We start from the raw sequence: 20,590 nt of genomic DNA on the forward strand, positions 1-20,590 counted from the left end.
TGAGCAGAAGCACCACCAGCAGGGTACAGTGTTGCACTATAAAAATGGTTCTGATGGCAAAGGAGGGAGATAAGGTATAGCACATACAGCGATGGACGGATGCTAGCCAGTAGTAAAAGCTCCAACTGTATGGCCTCTACTCAGAGCTCACCTTGCATCAAGTCACTGAGTGATCTTTACATTGTCCATTGACTTTATGTTCGTATTCTTACCTATTCATATTTCTTATTGTTGTTGCATTGTCGGGAAGGAACCTACAAGTCAGCATTTCCTTAAACGGTGGATATACCATGTGTATCCTCCAAACGAGCTTCAATGCCATACAGCACTCCTTCCGTGGCCTCCAACTGCTCTTAAACGAGAGTAAAACCAAATGCATGCTTTTCAACCGATCGCTGCCTGCACCCGCATGCCCGACTAGCATCACCACCCTGGATGGTTCCGACCTTGAATATGTGGACATCTATAAGTACCTAGGTGTCTGGCTAGACTGCAAACTCTCCTTCCAGACTCACATCAAACATCTCCAATCGAAAATCAAATCAAGAGTCGGCTTTCTATTCCGCAACAAAGCCTCCTTCACTCACGCCGCCAAGCTTACCCTAGTAAAACTGACTATCCTACCGATCCTCGATTTCGGCGATGTCATCTACAAAATGGCTTCCAACACTCTACTCAGCAAACTGGATGCAGTCTATCACAGTGCCATCCGTTTTGTCACCAAAGCACCTTATACCACCCACCACTGCGACTTGTATGCTCTAGTCGGCTGGCCCTCGCTACATATTCGTCGCCAGACCCACTGGCTACAGGTCATCTACAAGTCCATGCTAGGTAAAGCTCCGCCTTATCTCAGTTCACTGGTCACGATGGCAACACCCATCCGTAGCACACGCTCCAGCAGGTGTATCTCACTGATCATCCCTAAAGCCAACACCTCATTTGGCCGCCTTTCGTTCCAGTACTCTGCTGCCTGTGACTGGAACGAACTGCAAAAATCGCTGACGTTGGAGACTTTTATCTCCCTCACCAACTTCAAACATCAGCTATCCGAGCAGCTAACCGATCGCTGCAGCTGTACATAGTCTATTGGTAAATAGCCCACCCATTTTCACCTACCTCATTCCCATACTGTTTTTATACTGTTTTTTTTATTTTTTTATTTATTTATTTACTTTTCTGCTCTTTTGCACACCAATATCTCTACCTGTACATGACCATCTGATCATTTATCACCCCAGTGTTAATCTGCAAAATTGTATTATTCGCCTACCTCCTCATGCCTTTTGCACACATTGTATATAGACTGCCCATTTTTTTTCTACTGTGTTATTGACTTGTTAATTGTTTACTCCATGTGTAACTCTGTGTTGTCTGTTCACACTGCTATGCTTTATCTTGGCCAGGTCGCAGTTGCAAATGAGAACTTGTTCTCAACTAGCCTACCTGGTTAAATAAAGGTGAAATAAAAAAAGAAAAAGAAAATGTGACCAATCAAAACTTGAACATTGTCCAGGGAAGGAGGAAAGTGGCAAAGCAAGTTCACGCCAAAAGCTCTTCAGCCCCAGCATTTACAGTAAGGCCCACTACAGGCAGACCCAGAGCATCTAAAAACATTGCTAGCAAACACAAAGTAATAGTGATTTAAAGTGTATGTGAGTGAGATGTCAGTTTTGCAATCCGTAGTCTTCTGTTTAGATTTCATTTATTGTGGATGAAGACAAGGATAATTCGTTTTTTTGCGATCTCAGTGGGAAGCACCGGTCTAACCTGTCCATTGACAATTAATGTAAGTCAATGAAAACATATCTACTAGATTTTAAAGTTGAAAACAAATGACATTTAGCTGTATTTTATTTTTGTAAAAATATTGTTTATCACAATTTTCACATTGTTAACAGGTGTTAGAGATTTTCTGGCCACATTCATTTAGGTTGTTGAGTAGTTGTAACGGCCGTTGGTGGAAGAAAGTGAGGACCAAGATGCAGCGCTGTAAGTATTCATCATTATTTTAATAAACTGACCACTAAATACAACAAGGCACAAAAGAAACAACCGAAACAGCGCCGTCAGGTGCAAACCACACTAAACAGAAAATAATCACCCACAACTCAAGTAGGAAAAACAGGCTGCCTAAGTATGGTTCTCAATCAGAGACAACGATAGACAGCTGTCCCTGATTGAGAACCACACCCGGCCAAACAACACAGAAATCAAAAACATAGAAAATGAACATAGAATGCCCACCCTAGTCACACCCTGGCCTAACCAAATAGAGAACAAAAAGCCTCTCTGTGGCCAGGGCGTGACAGTAGTCTCCTGAGCTCCACCTGGTTGCATTGGCTCTTCTCCACAACGGTGCAGTTTTTCTGAAAAAGGCTCAGCTCATTTTTATTGACAGTGGTGCTGGCTCTGCCTGTTCCTCACGCATTGGGCAACTGAGACACATTGTTATGCTTTTATTGTTGATCTCTGGTAATGTGGGACCAAACCCTGGGCCGGTAGATACCATGCAATCTCTACTGACTCCCTAGGATTTAAAAAACATAACAGGCTTTGGCCTCTTGCATGTTAATGTCAGAAGTCTATTTCCAAAAATAGACATGTTTACAATTTGGGCAGATACGACAAATACAGACATCATGGTTTTATCAGAAACTTGGCTAAAGAAATCTGTCAAATAACTCGATTTCTATTGATGGGTACACAGTTTTTTAGACCGGATTGGATGAGTAAAGAAGAAGGGATTGCAATTTATGTGAAATCAAAGTTGAACTCCTCTGAAATTCTTTCAATTACCAAAGCCAAACATTTTGGATTGCTTGCGGTTAAATTGAACGTATATAAGGACTCCCACATCACTGTAGTCGGCTGCTACAGACCGCCCTCGGCTTCGGGAGACGCACTAAACTCTTTTTCTGATGTCCTGCACAACCTAAATGACTCTGAATTCATTATTTTAGGACATTTGAACTGGGACATGCTTACATCTGAATCGGACTCTTTTAAAGAACTGTGTGACTCTCTGAATCCCGAGCAATTAATTAATGCGCCTACAAGACCAGAGAATCTAACAAATCAACGCTATTGGACATTCTTCTAACGAATACCCCTCACAAATACACATTGACTAGGATATTATGTAATGCGCCACTTGAGTGGTTTGAGTCACTGACGTGATCTTCCTGGATTCGTGCCGTGGGCCATACTCGGACTTGTCTCAGGATAGTAAGTCGGTGGTTGAAGATATCCCTCTAGTGGTGTGGGGGCTGTGCTTTGGCAAAGTGGGTGCGGTTATATCCTTCCTGTTTGGCCCTGTCCGGGGGTATCATCGGATGGGGCCACAGTGTCTCCTGACCCCTCCTGTCTCAGCCTCCAGTATTTATGTTGCAGTAGTTTATGTGTCGGGGGGCTAGGGTCAGTTTGTTATATCTGGAGTTCTCCTGTCTTATCCGGTGTCCTGTGTGAATTTAAGTATGCTCTCTCTAATTCTCTCTTTCTCTCTTTCTTTCTCTCGGAGGACCTGAGCCCTAGGACCATGCCTCAGGACTACCTGGAAGGATGACTCCTTGCTGTCCCCAGTCCACCTGGCCTTGCTGCTGCTCCTGTTTCAACTGTTCTGCCTGCGGCTATGGAATCCTGACCTGTTCACCGGATGTGCTACCTGTCCCAGAACTATGATTTGACCATGCTGGTCATTTATGAACATTTGAATTTCTTGGCCATGTTCTGTTATAATCTCCACCCGGCACAGCCAGAAGAGGACTGGCCACCCCTCATAGCCTGGTTCCTCTCTAGGTTTCTTCCTAGGTTTTGACCTGTCTAGGGAGTTTTTCCTAGCCAACGTGCTTCAACACCTGCATTGCTTGCTGTTTAGGATTTTAGGCTGGGTTTCTGTACAGCACTTTGAGATATCAGCGGATGTACGAAGGGCTTTATAAATACATTTGATTTGATTTAACAGCAACAGATATGTTTAATAAGAAGGGGCTAGAAGCGTCTTATAAGGTGAGCTACCGAGTGGCTAGGACAGGCAAGCCCCACACTATTGTGGAGGACTTAAATCTTCCTGCTGCCGTCGACATGGCTGGGACAATGCTGGGGGAAAATGCCCCAAAAAACAATACAGACAATGCCTTCATCAAACAACACTTTCACAACGCATCAGTGACATGGCAGGAGAAGTTTTGAAACTATTATTGCTTCGCATACAAGCCACTAAATTCTATGCGTTACAGCTGGATGAGTCAACAGACGTGGCGCACCTGACACAGCTCATGGTATATGTCCGTTACGTTTATGGGTGGTCAATTAAGGAAGACATCCTGTTCTGCAAACCACTGGAAACCAGGACAACAGGAGAGGATATTTTTAAAGTACTGGACAGCTTTGTGACATAAAATGGACTTTGGTGGTCAAGATATGTTGGTATCTGTACTGATGTTTCAATATCCATAACAGAGAGACATAGTGGAGTGGGAACGCACGTGCAAGCAGTTGCTCCCAACGCCACTTGGGTACACTGCAGCATCCACCGAGAGGCTCTTGATGCCAAGGGAATGCTTGACAGCTTGAAAGACCTTTTGGACACTACAGTGAAAATGGTTAACTTTTTTAAAAGCAAGGCCCCTGAACTCTCGTGTATTTTCTGCACTATGCAATGATATGGGCAGTGACCATGTAACACTTTTACAACATACAGAAGTGTGCTGGTTATCAAGGAGCAAAGTATTGACACATTTTTAAAAATTGAGAGACAAGCTTAAAATTTTCTTTACTGACCATCATTTTCACTTGTCTGACCGCTTGCATGATGACGAGTTTCTCACACGACTGGCCTGTCTGGGTGATGTTTTTCTCTCGCCTGAATGATCTGAATCTAGGATTACCGGGACTCTCCGCAACTATATTCAATGTGTGGGACAACATTGAGTCTATGATTAAGAAGTTGGAGCTCTTCTCTGTCTGCATTAACAAGGACAACACACAGGTCTTTCCATCATTGTATGATTTGTGTGCAAATGAACTCAAGCTTACGGACAACGTTAAATGTGACATAGCGAAGCACCTGAGTTGGGTGCGCAATTACGCAGGTACTTTCCTGAAACGGATGACACAAACAACTGGATTCATTATCCCTTTCATGCTCTGCCTCCAGTCCACTTATCAATTTCTGAACAAGAGAGCCTCATCGAAATTGCAACAAGCGGTTCTGTGAAAATTGAATTTTATCAGAAGCCACTGCCAGATTTCTGAATTGGGCTGCGCTCAAAGTATCCTGCTTTGGCAAATTGCACTGTTAAGACACCGATGCCCTTTGCAACCACGTACCAATGTGAGAGTGGATTCTCTGCCCTCACTAGCATGTAAACCTAAACCTAAACTCTAAAACTAGCATGTGTGGAAAATGATTTAAGACGGAGAGTCTCTCCAATACAACCAACATTGCAGAGTTATGTGCATCCTTTCAAGCACACCCTTTCTCATTAACCTGTGGTGAGTTATTCACAATTTTCGATGAACAAGTAAAGAGCAAAATGATTGATTATTATTATATTATTATTTGTGTCCTGGTCCTATAGGAGCTCTTTATCACTTCCCATGAGTCGGGTTGTGGCAAAAACTCACACTCATTCTTATGTTTAATAAATGTATTGTATAGTGTGTGTGTGGCAGGCTTACAATGATAGCAAAAAACAACATTTGAGAGTGTGCTGACCCTGGTGCTAGAGGGGGTACGCAGCTGGAGGTTGAATGTTTGAAGGGGTACGGGACTATAAAGAGTTTGGGGACCACTGCTGTAGAGGAAGGAAAATGCTCAGGGATTTCACCATGAGGCCAATGGTGATTTTAAAACAGTTACAGAGTTTAATGGTTGTGATAGTAGAAAACTGAGGATGGATCAATAACATTGTAATTACTCCACAATAGTAACCTAAATGACAGAGTGAAAATAAGGAAGCCTGTACAGAATAAAAATATTCCAAAACATGTATCCTGTTTGCAACAAGACGCTTCAGTAAAACTGCATAAAAAAATGGCTAAGAAATTTACTTTTTTCCTGAATACAAACCGTTATGTTTGGGGCAAATCCAACACAACACATCACTGAGTACTGCTCTTAACATGTTCAAGCATGGTGATGGCTGCATCTTGTTATGGGTATGCTTGTCATTAGCTTGTCATTGTGGCAGCAGGTAGTCTAGTGGTTAGAGCGTTGGACTAGTAACCGGAAGGTTGCAAGATCAAATACCTGAGCTGACAACGTAAAAATCTGTCGTTCTGCCCCTGAACAAGGCAGTTAACCCACTGTTCCTAGGCCATAATTGAAAATAAGAATTTGTTCTTAACTGATTTGCCTAGTTAAATAAAGGTAAAACATTAACATTAAAATAAATACAATTAGCTTTGGGTGGTATCCAGATTTTCATACGGTCCTTCTCTCACCCTGGGATTTACGGTATTACTGGCTTAGTACACAAGGGGGTGCCAAAGAACATGATCAGAATGCTAAGAAAATTAGCATAAGTAATATCAAATTTCCATGAAGGCTGAAATGAAGAACGCAATCTGCTTTATATTCTAACGCATTGCAAAAGTTGACTGCAGGTATTTACTTAATAAATAGCTACAAATATTAAAATCTATTGAAAAACCATACGGTGGCTATTTCCAAATATCCTGGTGTATGGTATATACGGTATACTGCTGTTAGTGGAATTTTAAATTCCTATATGTTTGGTAGCCAAAACCAAATTCGCACTCTTTCTATTTCATTAATGATTTGTAATTCATTAATTATGCATGAAGTAGATCGAGACCAGTCTTAAAAGCCAGGTAACAGCGTTTAATTCAAGAGAGTACTACCACATACACATATTTCCACAGGTTATAAACTGAAAATGACGTCAGCGTTTTCTAAACGTTCACCAGTAGAGAGGCCCTCTAGCTCTCGAGCCTTCGCTCTATGCCTGAAGTCAAGGTCAGTCAGTATAAATCAGCATTCTAGACAGTCTGGAGATAGGCCGTTCCTGCCACCTGGAGATTGTACAAATGAATGAACTAAGGAACAGACCTTCATTGTTACTAAACTCATGACTACATTATATACAATTGGGAATGGGAGCAAGAGAGAAAATTCATATGTACAGTACATTATAGCATTTGGACTAGTCAGTTCTGATTGGAATGTATACATAATTAGTCATTTCAACCATCATTTCCTCTAACAACTGCCAAAGCCTACTTGTCATCGGCAAGGACTAGGGAGTTTTTTAGGATAAAAATATATGGAATACAACTATAAGCAAACAGCTATAAGTCTGCTTTCAAACAGACACTTGCACAACGCATCACCGGGGGCAAACTACCTGCCCTCCAGGACACCTACAGCACCCGATGTCACAGGATGGCCATAAAGATCATCAAGGACAACAACCACCCGAGCCACTGCCTGTTCACCCCACTACCATCCAGAAGGCGAGGTCAGAACAGGAGCATCAAAGCAGGGACCGAGAGACTGAAAAACAGCTTCTATCTCAAGGCCATCAGACTGTTAAACAGCCACCACTAACATTGAGTGGCTGCTGCCAACATACTGACTCAACTCCAGCCACTTTAATATTGGAAAAATTGATGTAAAAAATGTATCACTAGACACTTTAAACAATGCCACTTTATATAATGTTTACATACCCTACATTACTCTTCTCACGTATATACTGTACTCTATATCATCTACTGCATCTTGCCTATGCCGTTCTGTACCATCACTCATTCATATATCTTTATGTACTGTACATATTCTTCTTCCCTTTACACTTGTGTGTATAAGGTAGTAGTTGTGGAATTGTTAGGTTAGATTACTCGTTGGTTATTACTGTATTGTCGGAACTAGAAGCACAAGCATTTCGCTACACTCGCATTAACATCTGCTAACCATGTGTATGTGACAAATAAAATTTGATTTGATTTGACTAATTCGTCTTTCAGCAGGACAATAACCTAAAACACAAGGCCAAATATACACTGGAGTTGCTTACCAAAGACATTGAATGTTCCTGAGTGGCCTAGTTACAGTTTTGATTTAAATCTACTTGAAGATCTATGGCAAGACGTGAAAATGGTTGTATCGCAATGGTCAACAATCAACATGGGAGAGCTTGAAGTATTTTCTAAATAATAATATGCAAATATTTCAGAATGCAGGTGTGCATTTTTAATAAAAAATGTTCTAAAAATATGTTTTCACTTTGCCATAATGGGGTATTGTGTGTAGATGGGTGAGAGTAAAATATATTTCATCCATTTTGAATTCAAACTGTAAAACAACAAATTGTGGAATAAATCAAGGTGTAGGAATACTTTCTGAAAGAACTGTATGTTTGTAGCCTAATCACCTGTTGCTAGGTATTGTTGCAATTTCACAAACCAAAAGTATGCAGTAGTTGTGAAATAGAAAAGTTATTGAAATAAAGTAAACTTGTAAATTCAATTATTATCTTGAAGGGGAAGGCAGAGAATCAGATACGTCAAACACTGGAAATGTTGTGGTAGGATGATTCGCCCACAAGAATGAATAGTGAGTTTAGGTGAGAGTGTCACATCCAGGCATTGATGTCTAAACTATTGGTAAGACCAGCAAGTACAGTTCCTTCCGTTTCCTTTATCAGATTAAGTGTTGAAACCAAGTGTTGCCAGATGAGCAGAACTTTAGACAGGAAATGCCATGTTGGAGCTCTCCTTCTTTTTTGCTTGAATAGAAACAGCACATGACAAACGTGTGTCAAAAGACATTAAGATAATGCTTATGAGGATGAAAAACAAACAGAACCAATATTTACCTCTGTAGTCATCCTTGCCCTCTTCTGTGGATCTGATAAGCTCCCTTTCAAAACCTGTCTTGCTTTTCATTCGTTCTTCGATGCTATTTATCTGGAACGGAGGGAATGAAAAGGTGATTAGAAGTGATGCATTAAAATATAAAGAGTAATAACATTGACGTGATTGAGACATGGTAGGTAGACAATCGAAATGAAGTGTTCCAGTGACTGGAAGAACACTTTTTTTCAGACTAAATGCGGTTCTCCATTAGTCCTCCATATGCAGTCCTCCATTAGTCCTCCATATGCAGTTCTCCATTAGTCCTCCATATGCAGTTCTCAATTAGTCCTCCATATGCAGTTCTCCATTAGTCCTCCATATGCAGTTCTCCATTAGTCCTCCATATGCAGTTCTCCATTAGTCCTCCATATGCAGTTCTCCATTAGTCCTCCATATGCAGTTCTCCATTAGTCCTCCATATGCAGTCCTCCATTAGTCCTCCATATGCAGTTCTCCATTAGTCCTCCATATGCAGTCCTCCATTAGTCCTCCATATGCAGTTCTCCATTAGTCCTCCATATGCAGTCCTCCATTAGTCCTCCATATGCAGTTCTCCATTAGTCCTCCATATGCAGTTCTCCATTAGTCCTCCATATGCAGTTCTCCATTAGTCCTCCATATGCAGTCCTCCATTAGTCCTCCATATTCAGTCCTCCATTAGTCCTCCATATGCAGTCCTCCATTAGTCCTCCATATGCAGTCCTCCATTAGTCCTCCATATGCAGTTCTCCATTAGTCCTCCATATGCAGTCCTCCATTAGTCCTCCATATGCAGTCCTCCATTAGTCCTCCATTAGTCCTCCATATGCAGTTCTCCATTAGTCCTCCATATGCAGTCCTCCATATGCAGTTCTCCATTAGTCCTCCATATGCAGTCCTCCATTAGTCCTCCATATGCAGTCCTCCATTAGTCCTCCATATGCAGTCCTCCATTAGTCCTCCATATGCAGTTCTCCATTAGTCCTCCATATGCAGTTCTCCATTAGCACTACGGCAGAATTAGCATTTTTATATTTATAACCTCAGTTTCAACAATACTCTCCTGCAATCCGCCTCACCCAATGTGGTATGGATCTGCTATTTTCTGTACTTTAGAACCAGAACCTCCAACAGAAGCTAGCCAGCTAACTAGCTACTAGCTAGTAGTCAGTTAGCCACTGCTAGCAGTCATAAGCTCACCCTAGCCCGGTCAAATCCTGCCAGTCTGCATAGCACGATTCAACCCAGAGCATACCGGACTGCTTTTTCTCCACATCTCCGGTTTCCTACCACAAGCTCTGAAACTTTCACCTGCATCATCGCAGCTAGCTAGCTGCTATCCGAGTGGCTACCCCTTGGCTAACGTCTCTGTCCCAAAGCAAGCACCAGTGAGCCTGGAACTACCCCCTAAGGCCCTTCTGCTAGCCTGCTAGCCCCTGCTAGACAGCCTGCTAACTGTCTGAATTGCCGTGTCTCCAGCTCGCTTAGCTTCCCACTGGTCCCTATGATCACTCGGCTACACATGTCCCTCCCTAATATCAATGTCTTGTCCATTGCTGTTTTGGTTAGTGATTATTGTCTTATTTCACTGTAGACTCCAGCCCTGCTCAATATGCCTTAGCTAGCCCTTTTGTTTCACCTCCCACACACGCGGTGACCTCACCTGGTTTAAATGATGTCTCTAGATACAAAACCTCTCTCCAACTACCTCATCCCCATTTGTTTTTTTTGCTCCTTTGCACCCCAGTATCTCTACTTGCACATTAATCTTCTATGACTCCGGTGTTTAATTTCTAAATTGTAATTACTTAGCCACTTCGGCCTATTTAATGCCCTACCTTCCTAATCTTACCTCATTTGCACACACTGTATATAGATTTTTTCTATTGTGTTATTGACTCTCCATTTGTTTATTCCATGTGTAACTCTGTGTTGTTGTTTGTGTCGCACTGCTTTGCTTTATCTTGGCCAGGTTGCAGTTGTAAATGAGAACGTGTTCTCAACTAGCCTACCTGGTTAAATAAAGGTGAAATAAATAAAATAAAAACAAGAACAACCCTTAGCCGTGGTATATTGGCCATATACCACACCTCCTCTGGCCTTATTGCTTAAATGTCTTGGAGTGGCCTAGTCAAAGCCCAGACCTCAATCCTATTGAGAATCTGTGGTATGACTTAATGATTGCTCTACACCAGCAGAACCCATCCAACTTGAAGGAGCTGGAGCAGTTTTACATTGAAGAATGGGCAAAAATCCCAGTGGCTAGATGTGCCAAGCTTATAGGGACATACCCCAAGAGACTTACAGCTGTAATTGCTGCAAAAGGTGGCTCTACAAAGTATTGACTTTGAGGAGGTGAATAGTTATGCACGCTCAAGTTTTCAGTTTTTTTTTGCCTTATTTCTTGTTTATTTCACAATAAAACATATTTTACATCTTCAAAGAGGTAGGCATGTTGTGTAAATCAAGTGATACAAACCACTCCAAAAAATATTTTAATTCCAGGTTGTAAGGCAACAGAATAGGAAAAATGCCAAGGGGGGTGAATACTTTTGCAGCCACTGAAAATGTCAAAACTGATCATAGTCGAAACCCACCTCCGGCTTGTGTTCCTGTTTGGTTGGCTCTGACAGTATTGCTGGGGCTTCCTCCACACCATGTCACGGGGTCATCTTCTCTGCCCTCTTTCCCAGGCTAGGCTGCGGGTCTGACTTCCTCTGCGGACTGGAGAGAGATGAGTCCCGCAACCCTTCCCACTGGGCTGAGGCCAAGGGCCATGGCAGGACTGGCCTGTCTGCCTGTCCCAGACGCTGGCCTGTCTGCCTGTCTGTCTTGCTTCTGCCTCTTCATCAGAACCAGATACTTCTCACCTGATGGGGACATACATCAGGCAGTCTTTATACAAAATTTGGAACAGCAATACAATGGTGCATTGGATCAGTCTACAACTATTCACATACACTGCTGCCATCTAGTGGCCAAAATCGGAACTGCCCCGGGCTGGAATAATACATTATGGCATTTCTCTTGCATTTCAAAGATAATGGTACAAATAAAATACAAGAAAAGGTTGGTTTTTTCTTTGTATTATCTTTTACCAGATCTATTGTGTTATATTCTCCTACATTAATTTCACATTTCCACAAACTTGAAAGTGTTTCCTTTGAAATGGTATCAAGAATATGCATGTCCTGAGCTACAGTCAGTTCAATTTGGGTATGTCATTTTAGGAGAACATTTAAAAAAAGGAGTGTATCCTTAAGAGGTTTTAAGCATGCCATCATAGATGTAATATGTACATGAATGACCAGACTCCAATCGGACATTTTACAGTTGGTAAAAAGGTCTAGCTGAGGATGCCTCAGTGTAACATCAAAGTAATATTAGAGTCAGGCAGGTCGTACTGAGCAAGTCGGTGCTGGGTCTCCTGTTTCTCCTGGTTGACCTGCTGGATGGTGCGGCTCAGGTCCATTACCTTGGCAGCCTGCTGGGCTATCTTCTTCTCCACATGAAGAAAGAAGACCACACTAGCAGTGTTATGTTGTGTACTGTATTGTGTGGTCTGACCTGATATCTGTCCATGAAGGAGATGTCCCGCAGGCAGGTCTTGGCTGTGTCCTCCTCTGACATCAGTGTGGACAGCAGGGTTTCCTGCTCCTCCACATCCCCTTTCAGCCTCTCCATGTTCCGGTTCACCTTCTGTAGCCGGTTCCTCAGCTCAGGAAGCTCCTTTTCCTGCAGCTCAGCAATAGACTGCCTGGTGGTTACCAGAGAACAGTACCAGGGTTTGCTACTCATGTAGATCAACTGAGAAGAGAGTAGAATATGCCTTATATGGAGAGAGGGTTAAGAGAAAGGGCTATGAGCAGTGAAGCAGGACAATTGAAGCAGACCGCAACAACAGCAGTTATTTTTGCTCCACTAAAACAGCGACAAGCCATACAAAATGACATATCACATGGTTTTTAGTAGCAGAGCGGGCCCTCTCTTACAGGTTATGTGCAATGGGTGCCTGAGCAGCATGTCGCCCCTTTGTGAGTCGAGCATCCACTACCATCTAGTGTAAGGAAACTATAATTGCAACCTATTACAATAGTGGTCGAAAAAGTACCCAATTTTCAATCTTGAGGAAAAGTAAAGATTACTTTTTTTTATTTTTTATTACTCAAGTAAAAGTGAAAGTCACCCAGTAAAGTACTACATGAATAAAAGTCTAAAAGTATTTGGTTTTAAACGTACTTAGGTATAAAAAGTAAAATTGTCAAATATTAAGCAAACCACGATTGTCTTGTTTTTAAAATTTACGGATAGCCAGGGGCACAGATCAACACTCAGACATAATTGACAAACTAAGCAGTTGTGTTTAGTGAGTCCACCAGATCAGAGGCAGTAGGGATGACCAGGGATGTTCTCTTGATAAGTGTGTGAATTAGACCATGTTTATGTCCTGCTAAGCATTCAAAATGTAATGAGTACTTTTGGGTGTCATGGAAAATGTAAGGAGTAAAAAGTACATTATTTTCTTTAGGAATGTAGTGGAGTAAAAGTAAAAGTCGTCAAAAATATAAATAGTAAAGTACAGGTACCCTAAAGAACTACTTAAGTAGTACTTCAAAGTATTTTTACTTGAGTATTTTACACCACTGCAGCCCATTATCTCCAATGACACAATGCACCTGAATTACTCCCTGATCCATTTTGACCTGACAGGTTTGAGCCATCATGTCATCCTTCCTCCTCTCCTTCATCTTCAGTTCCTGCTCGCTGGGAAGATGCACTGGCACACGGGGCAGCAGGGAAAACCCTCTGTGAGTGCACACGGCCGTGTCACCCTCCAACATGGCTGAGCACACACTCATAGAGGGGCAAACACAAATAAGGTTAATAGTTTCTCAGACATTATTCAAAACAGATCAGACTAAAAACACTCTACAAAAAATATCACCACTGCCAGCAACAAACACCTCACAGGTTATCAGTAGTGCACAGCCCAGGCAGTGGTATGCAAAGTTGGAGTTGTTTTTTTAGGAACAAAGAATTAAGAGTACAGATTATTGTATGGGACAATAAATGTTTTTGAGAAAGATAATTTGAAAAACATTATTTTGAGTAAATGTATTTATGAAAATGTAATGTATTGAAGGTTGTTTGATATAAAATCAAAATGTACTGATTTTGAGGTTTGTTGGCAATTGGATATGTAGATGTGGGGGGTCAAGGATCGATTCAGACTAAGTGGTAAATTTTATGACAAGTAAACAGTTTATTCAGAGTGAAAATATGTAGTACAGCGTAATTACGGCTCTTCCGTTAGTTCAGGCGGAACAGCAGGAAAAGAGAGAGTAAACAGTCAGCACAGCCCTTATATACGTCACAGGAAGTAGGTTGACTCTAGGAAGATCGGATCTTCGGATTGGTTCAGCTGGTTGTAGTCTGTAGTCTTCCGCCATTGGCTCAGTTGTCTGTCCGTCATCGTAGAATCTTCTTCGGGCACACAGTGTTCGGTTACAAAGGAGATTATGTGTGTAATGTGGGAGCTATCCTGTAGGGGACCCCACAGGCTTTACTGTGAGTTGTAGCCATGTAATTAGCAGTAAGTTAGTCACCTGCATACGAAGTAGCAATTCCTTACAGGTTGCGCCATTAGATTTGGGGTGAGGTTGAGAGAAATTCTTGAGAAACAAATGGGGTCCAGTCAGGAGAATTCTATACTCCTGTTCATTTATCAATTAAATTATGTTACCCTCAGTCTGTTATATCAGGATATGTAAGATACTGATAGAAACGAAAACAGACAGAGGCCCAGTCTACCAAAGTTACTGTTGCTTCTACTCTGGACGCTTGCGTCCCAACTAGAGCTCTGGAAATGCAAATGCGCTACGCTAAATGCTAATAGTATTAGTTAAAACTCAAAAGTTCATTAAAATACACATGCAGGGTATCGAATTAAAGCTACACTCGTTGTGAATCCAGGCAACAAGTCAGATTTTTAAAATGTTTTTCGGCGAAAGCATGAGAAGCTATTATCTGATAGCATGCAACACCCCAAAAGACCCACAGGGGACGTAAACAAAATAATTAGCATTTCGGCGTTACACAAACCGCACAATAAAATAGAAAACATTCATTACCTTTCACCATCTTCTTTGTTGGCACTCCTAGATGTCCCATAAACACTATTTGGGTCTTTATTTCGATTAAATCGGTCCATATAAAGCCTAGATATCGTTATATGTAGACTGTGTGATAAACGAAAAAAACATCGTTTCAAAACGTAACGTCATTTTTTAAAATTCAAAAAGTCGACGATAAACTTTCACAAAACACTTCGAAATACGTTTGTAATGCAACTTTAGGTATTAGTAAACGTTAATAAGCGATAAAATTCATCAGGAGGCGATGTAAAGATCATTAGCTGTCCGTCTGGAAAAATGTCCGGCTAGAAACTCAACGAAAATTTCCGGTCCTAGACCGGATTAGATACGGTGTCCTGTATGTGTTTGACCAAGAAAAAACTCGATGGGAAATGACAAGACACCCTGTGGAAGCTGTAGGTACTGCAATTAATTGTGGTTCACGTTTATCAATGGGTTCAAGTAGCGCATGGATATATTTTCCCCATTTTCAGTGATCAGTTTTTCCTGTGCTTTTCGATGTAAATGCCGTTCTGGTAAAGCCACAGCAGTGATTTAACCAGTTTTTTAAACGTCTGAGTGTTTTCTATCCACACAGACTAAGCAAATGCATTTACTATATTCCTGGCATGAGTAGCAGGGCGCTGAAATGTTGCGCGATTTTTAACAGAATGTTCAAAAAAGTAGAGGGTCGACTGAAGAGGTTAAATGTTTATTCACGGGAACGTTCTGACGTGTACAGTACAGGACCTTCAATTTATAGCGACACACATACTTCCACACCAACCATTAAATCCGCCCGCCAATAGAGCCTAGGGGAGTACGTGAGAATAGTGTCTTCCTACCCTCCCCTAAGATAAGGAGAGACCTGGGACTGGGAAGTTCTCAGTGTCCCAGCCAAGGTCTCCCCGGATCTGGCTCAGACAGATAGTCTGTTTTCAAAACACATTGTTCCCAAACGTTGATTCTGACTAAAACCACACACAGTATTATAATATATTCATTGAATGAGTCTAACACTTACACACATGTATTATAATAATCTAATGATTCAAATTAATTTCAAACAATCACATGGTATCAGACCTATGGTTTCAGGACTGTAACATTCTAATAATTTATTAAAACACATTTCCTTATCAGGTCCCCAGACATTCTGGTGGAAAAAATGTGGTCCCCGCTGAAAAAGTTTGAATTCCACTGGCCCAGGAGATCGATTTCATCAAAGAAAGCTACAATACCTCAGGTATAAATGAAACCTCATATTTCGTGGTACCTATCTGCTTGGAGGTCTTCTCCAGGTCGTCCTGTAGCTTGATCCCGCTGGAAGTTCTGACTGCCACACACATTGAACATATTTTCCTCGTAGGTGGACAGTTGCTGCTCCTTCCTTCTGATCTCTGCAGCACAGTGGCTCAATGGCGTATTCTGCTCTCCAACGCAAGCTATTTACTGCAAGCACATTACAGTCACATACACACTTCAGCAGCTCCGTATTGCAACAACACAACCAGACTGAGTGCAGATGTTAATCGGGCCGTGTGTGACAGAAGCACTCACTTGAGCTTGGCCAGTTTCTCCCTGGTGGAGTTGATCTCTTTGAACTTGGTGTGGATCCAGTCCTCCAGCTCCCTCTTCTTAAGGAAGTGACCCAGCAGGGACACCAGATCCTCGTTGTGCCCGACTTTATCTTCCTCACCTGATCCTCTTTATCCATCTGAGAGAAGGAAGGAGGTCCACAGGCTCACGTTATCACTAACCAGGGTCAGAGGTCAGTTACCACTAATCAAGGTCAGAGGTCAGTTACCACTGGCCAGGTCCAGAGGTCAGTTACCAGCATTAGACCCTCTCGACTGCGGCCTCGTCGATGTGGATGTGCTCTCTGCTGTCTACTGTAGTCCACGATCATCTCCTTCATTTTGTTGATGTTGAGGGTGAGGTTATTTTCCTTGTACCACTTCTGTCAGGGCTCTCACCTCCTCCCTGTAGGCTTTCTCATCATTGTTGGGAATCAGGCCTAACACTGTTGTCTCATCAGAGAACTTAATGATTGAGTTGGAGACATGCGTGGATACGCAGTCATGGATGAACAGAGAGTACAAGAAGGGGCTGAGCACACACTTCCGTGGGGCCCCCCTGTTGAGGATCAGCATGGCAGAGGTGTTGTTGCCTACCAACACCACTTGGGGTCGACCCATCAGGAAGTCAAGGACACATTTGCACAGAGAGGGGTTCAGTGATGAGCTTTAACTAGGCAAGTCAGTTAAGAACAAATTCTTATTTTCAATGACAGCCTAGGAACAGTGGGTTAACTGCCTTGTTCACGGGCAGAACAACATATTTTTTACCTTGTCAGCTTTAACCTTTCGGTTACTAGTCCAACGTTCTAACCACTAGGCTACCTGCTGCCCCTACGTTGATGTTCAAGGCTGAGCTGTAGTCGATGAACAGCATTGTTACATAGGTACTTCTCTTGTCCAGTTGGGATAGGGCAGTGTACAGTGCAATGGCGATTGCATCGTCCATGGATCTGTTGGGGCGGTTTGCGAATTGTAGTCATCTAGGGTGTAGGATAAGGTGGAGGTGATATGGTCCTAAACTAGCCTCTCAAATCACTTCATGATGACAGAAGTGAATGCTACGGGGCGAGAGTCATTTAGTTCAGTTACCTTCTCTTTCTTGGATACAGGAACAATGGTGGACACCTTGAAGCAAGTGGAGACAACAGTCTGGGATATGGAGACTGGCCAGATCAGAGGTCAGGTCACCATTGTCCAGGGTCAGAGTGACCTCTTGTTCTGAGTGATGGGTCAGGTTACCATTGGCCAGGGTCAGAGTGACCTCTTGTTCTAAGTGATGAGTCAGGTTACCATTGGCCAGGGTCAAAGTGACCACTTGTTCAGAGTGATGAGTCAGGTTTGGGCCACTAACTAAACAATCAAGCATACATCATGTATACTCAGGTAGTTGTGTGCATTGCATACTGAAAAAAACAACACAATGCACACCTGCACAGGGCTCACTACACTTCTCACATCTTAGATTGTGTAGATTGACAATATTTTAAGCTGTATACTGTAATTGAGCATATGCAAGCATCAGTGGCAATTTTATCATGTAAATCTTGGCGGGGCCTACCCAACATTTTTCTTATGCATACCAGCAAAGCCACAATACATTAATTGCACTATAACGATGACAAACATTTCCCACAAACTGCTAGGCCCTACATAAAGCAGAGCAGAGCTTTCTTTTCAGCACCATGAAGTGAATCCTCACCACAGCTACACCTGGCTATCAGCGGAGCCTTGTCTGGCAGCGAAACAGTTCCTTCAGCCTCATTTACTGTCTTTAAAAAAAGCCTAGCTAATATGGCTGACTTGCTTAAACAAAGATGGTTTCTACTACAATTGAGTTGTACAATCTATGGCATAAGGGAATGATGAGCGGTTAAGAGGCAATACGTAATTTTGATTAATACATTGATGAGCGAGCTAAGACGGACTAGTCAATATAACTATTTGTTCAGCACTTTTGAAATGTACAGTACAGTGACAGAATTCAGAACATGGGCCGTTCTTACAGTGTTCTCCCTATACACCATGTCACAACCATAGGATAAATAAAAGGGGCATATAAACAGATAATGAAAGCTCTTACAGTATTTGATGACATTTCTCTAAAACAGGCTATAGGCTACCTGTGCACAAGCAAGTCAGAACAGTAGGCTACGTTATGAGGGGGCAAGGGACCAACTTATTAGGGTAGAGGCACATGGGGTACTAACAGTTTACTACACAACATACACTTTAAAAATATATATATTAACCCATCCTCTTCAGAGGACACATCTTTTTAGCTTTTTACAGCTTTTCTGCTACATATACATACATTTTACATACACATTTTACATACACATTTTACATACACATTTGACACACATTTTACATACACATTTTACACACACATTTTACACACACATTTTACATACACATTTTACATACACATTTTACATATATGGAACTTTTCTATACAGCAATCACATAACAATAATGCATTTCTGTAGAGAAGCTCCGTAGCCTAGTGGTTAGAGCATTGGACTAGCAACCGAAAGGTTGCAAGTTCAAATCCCTGAGCCTACAAGGTACAAATCTTTCCTTCTGCCCCTGAACAGGCAGTTAACTCACTGTTCCTAGGCAGTCATTGAAAATAAGAATTTGTTCTTAACTGACTTGCCTGGTTAAATAAAGGTATAAATAAATAGATAAATCCTACCCCTCAGCCACGCTCAGCCCATCCCAACTATCACAATAGACCACCCTTGTTTGGTTTCCATGTGCCGTATATTTTTCAATTGTGCTGTGATGTTTTACATACATTTTGAACCTTTCTAATCGTATAGTATCCACAGATTGTGAGTCAAAGTTGAAAACCTTTCCGACAAGTATTATTATATTATTTATTGACTGACTATGGCTTTCCAAATCACCCAGCACTGCTATTTGTAAGGTTAATTTTAAGTGAATGTTGTGATATTGTTAAGCTTTCCTGAACCTGTGACCAGAAACAAGCTACATAGGGACAAAATCAGAATAAATTATCTAGTGATTCTGTCTCTTCGTAGCAAAATCTACAGAGCTGAGATTTTTGTATGCCCCATATACTGTATATAGCCGTCTGTTGGTGGCAATAATTTTGTATAATAATTTAAATTGAAAAACTTGAAGTGTTGAATCAAGTGTTGTTTTTTGTAATTCATAAACCATGTGCCATGGAATCAGTTCCATCGAAAATCTCTTTGCATTTATTTTGCAACCTGTACGGCACAGCTGTCAACATCTTTGTACTCAAATTAAACTGGTATATTTTTTTATTTATGCCAATTCTTTTCGGACAATGTGTGCCTTTAATATATGGAAGACAAACAAGCTCCTTACCTTCTCCCTCTTCCACTTGCCTTCTCCATTTTTTTGTGTGGTAATTCTGCAGTTCAGTTGGATAGAAGTTTGGTTGAGCAGACATTCCCATATATTTTTGATAGCTGCATATGCAACATAACTCTACCGTTTCTATTCACAATATCATTAAAAAATACAATACCATTAAAAAAAGCCATAAGGAATGTATTTTTATTAATCAGTATATTTGATTTTACCCATAATATTTGTTGTAATATTTGTTCTATCTTTTCTGGAGGATAAAACAGAAATTGTAACCAGCTTTGAATGGCTTGTTTAAGAAAGGGTGATACTTTAAACAAAATGTCATTGTCAATTAGTCGGAAATGAGAAGTTGTACTCTGTATAAAGGCAAAAAGCTGTTTTTGAACAACGGACTCTACTGGAGAACCATTTTGGTTTTAAGTAAAACTCATGTATGAGTGAAGCTATTAGTGAGAGGTTTAAAGATATAATATTTAATAATTTTATCCCCCCCAAACTCATATTCATTATATTAATAGGCACGCTTAATTTTCTCTGGATTAGCATTCCAAATATTTTTTGCTCATATGATTTAAAATAAAGAGTTGTCTGGAGTAGGCAATGCCATTAGTAAGTAAATAAACCGTGATAGGACCAAAGAGTTAATCAATG

General features: G+C 41.4%; 1 protein-coding gene across 1 annotated transcript; it reads right to left on the reverse strand.

The window, feature by feature from the left end:
* Nucleotides 1-1,991: 1,991 nt before the first annotated feature.
* On the reverse strand, nt 1,992-12,858 carry LOC115136233 (DNA repair protein RAD50-like). The gene is made up of 4 exons (XM_029671814.2): nt 12,430-12,858; nt 11,460-11,732; nt 8,844-8,934; nt 1,992-8,753 (listed from the first exon to the last, which is right to left on the reverse strand). Exons 1-2 carry the CDS (start codon nt 12,658-12,660, stop codon nt 11,712-11,714), a joined length of 252 nt encoding a protein of 83 aa, XP_029527674.1. The 5' UTR covers nt 12,661-12,858; the 3' UTR covers nt 1,992-8,753; nt 8,844-8,934; nt 11,460-11,711.
* Nucleotides 12,859-20,590: the final 7,732 nt, after the last annotated feature.

Source organism: Oncorhynchus nerka, linkage group LG10 (genome assembly GCF_034236695.1).
Source record: "Oncorhynchus nerka isolate Pitt River linkage group LG10, Oner_Uvic_2.0, whole genome shotgun sequence".
In the NCBI taxonomy this organism is placed as follows: Eukaryota; Metazoa; Chordata; class Actinopteri; order Salmoniformes; family Salmonidae; genus Oncorhynchus; species Oncorhynchus nerka.

Bases quoted from the DNA above. Each gene is read 5' to 3' on its own strand.
- LOC115136233 (XM_029671814.2), bottom strand. From the start codon at position 12,660: ATGAGTAGCAAACCCTGGTACTGTTCTCTGGTAACCACCAGGCAGTCT. The intron at 11,733-12,429 runs GTCAGACCACAC...TGTCCCCATCAG, and splicing joins CCTTCATGGACAGATATCAG to GTGAGAAGTATCTGGTTCTG.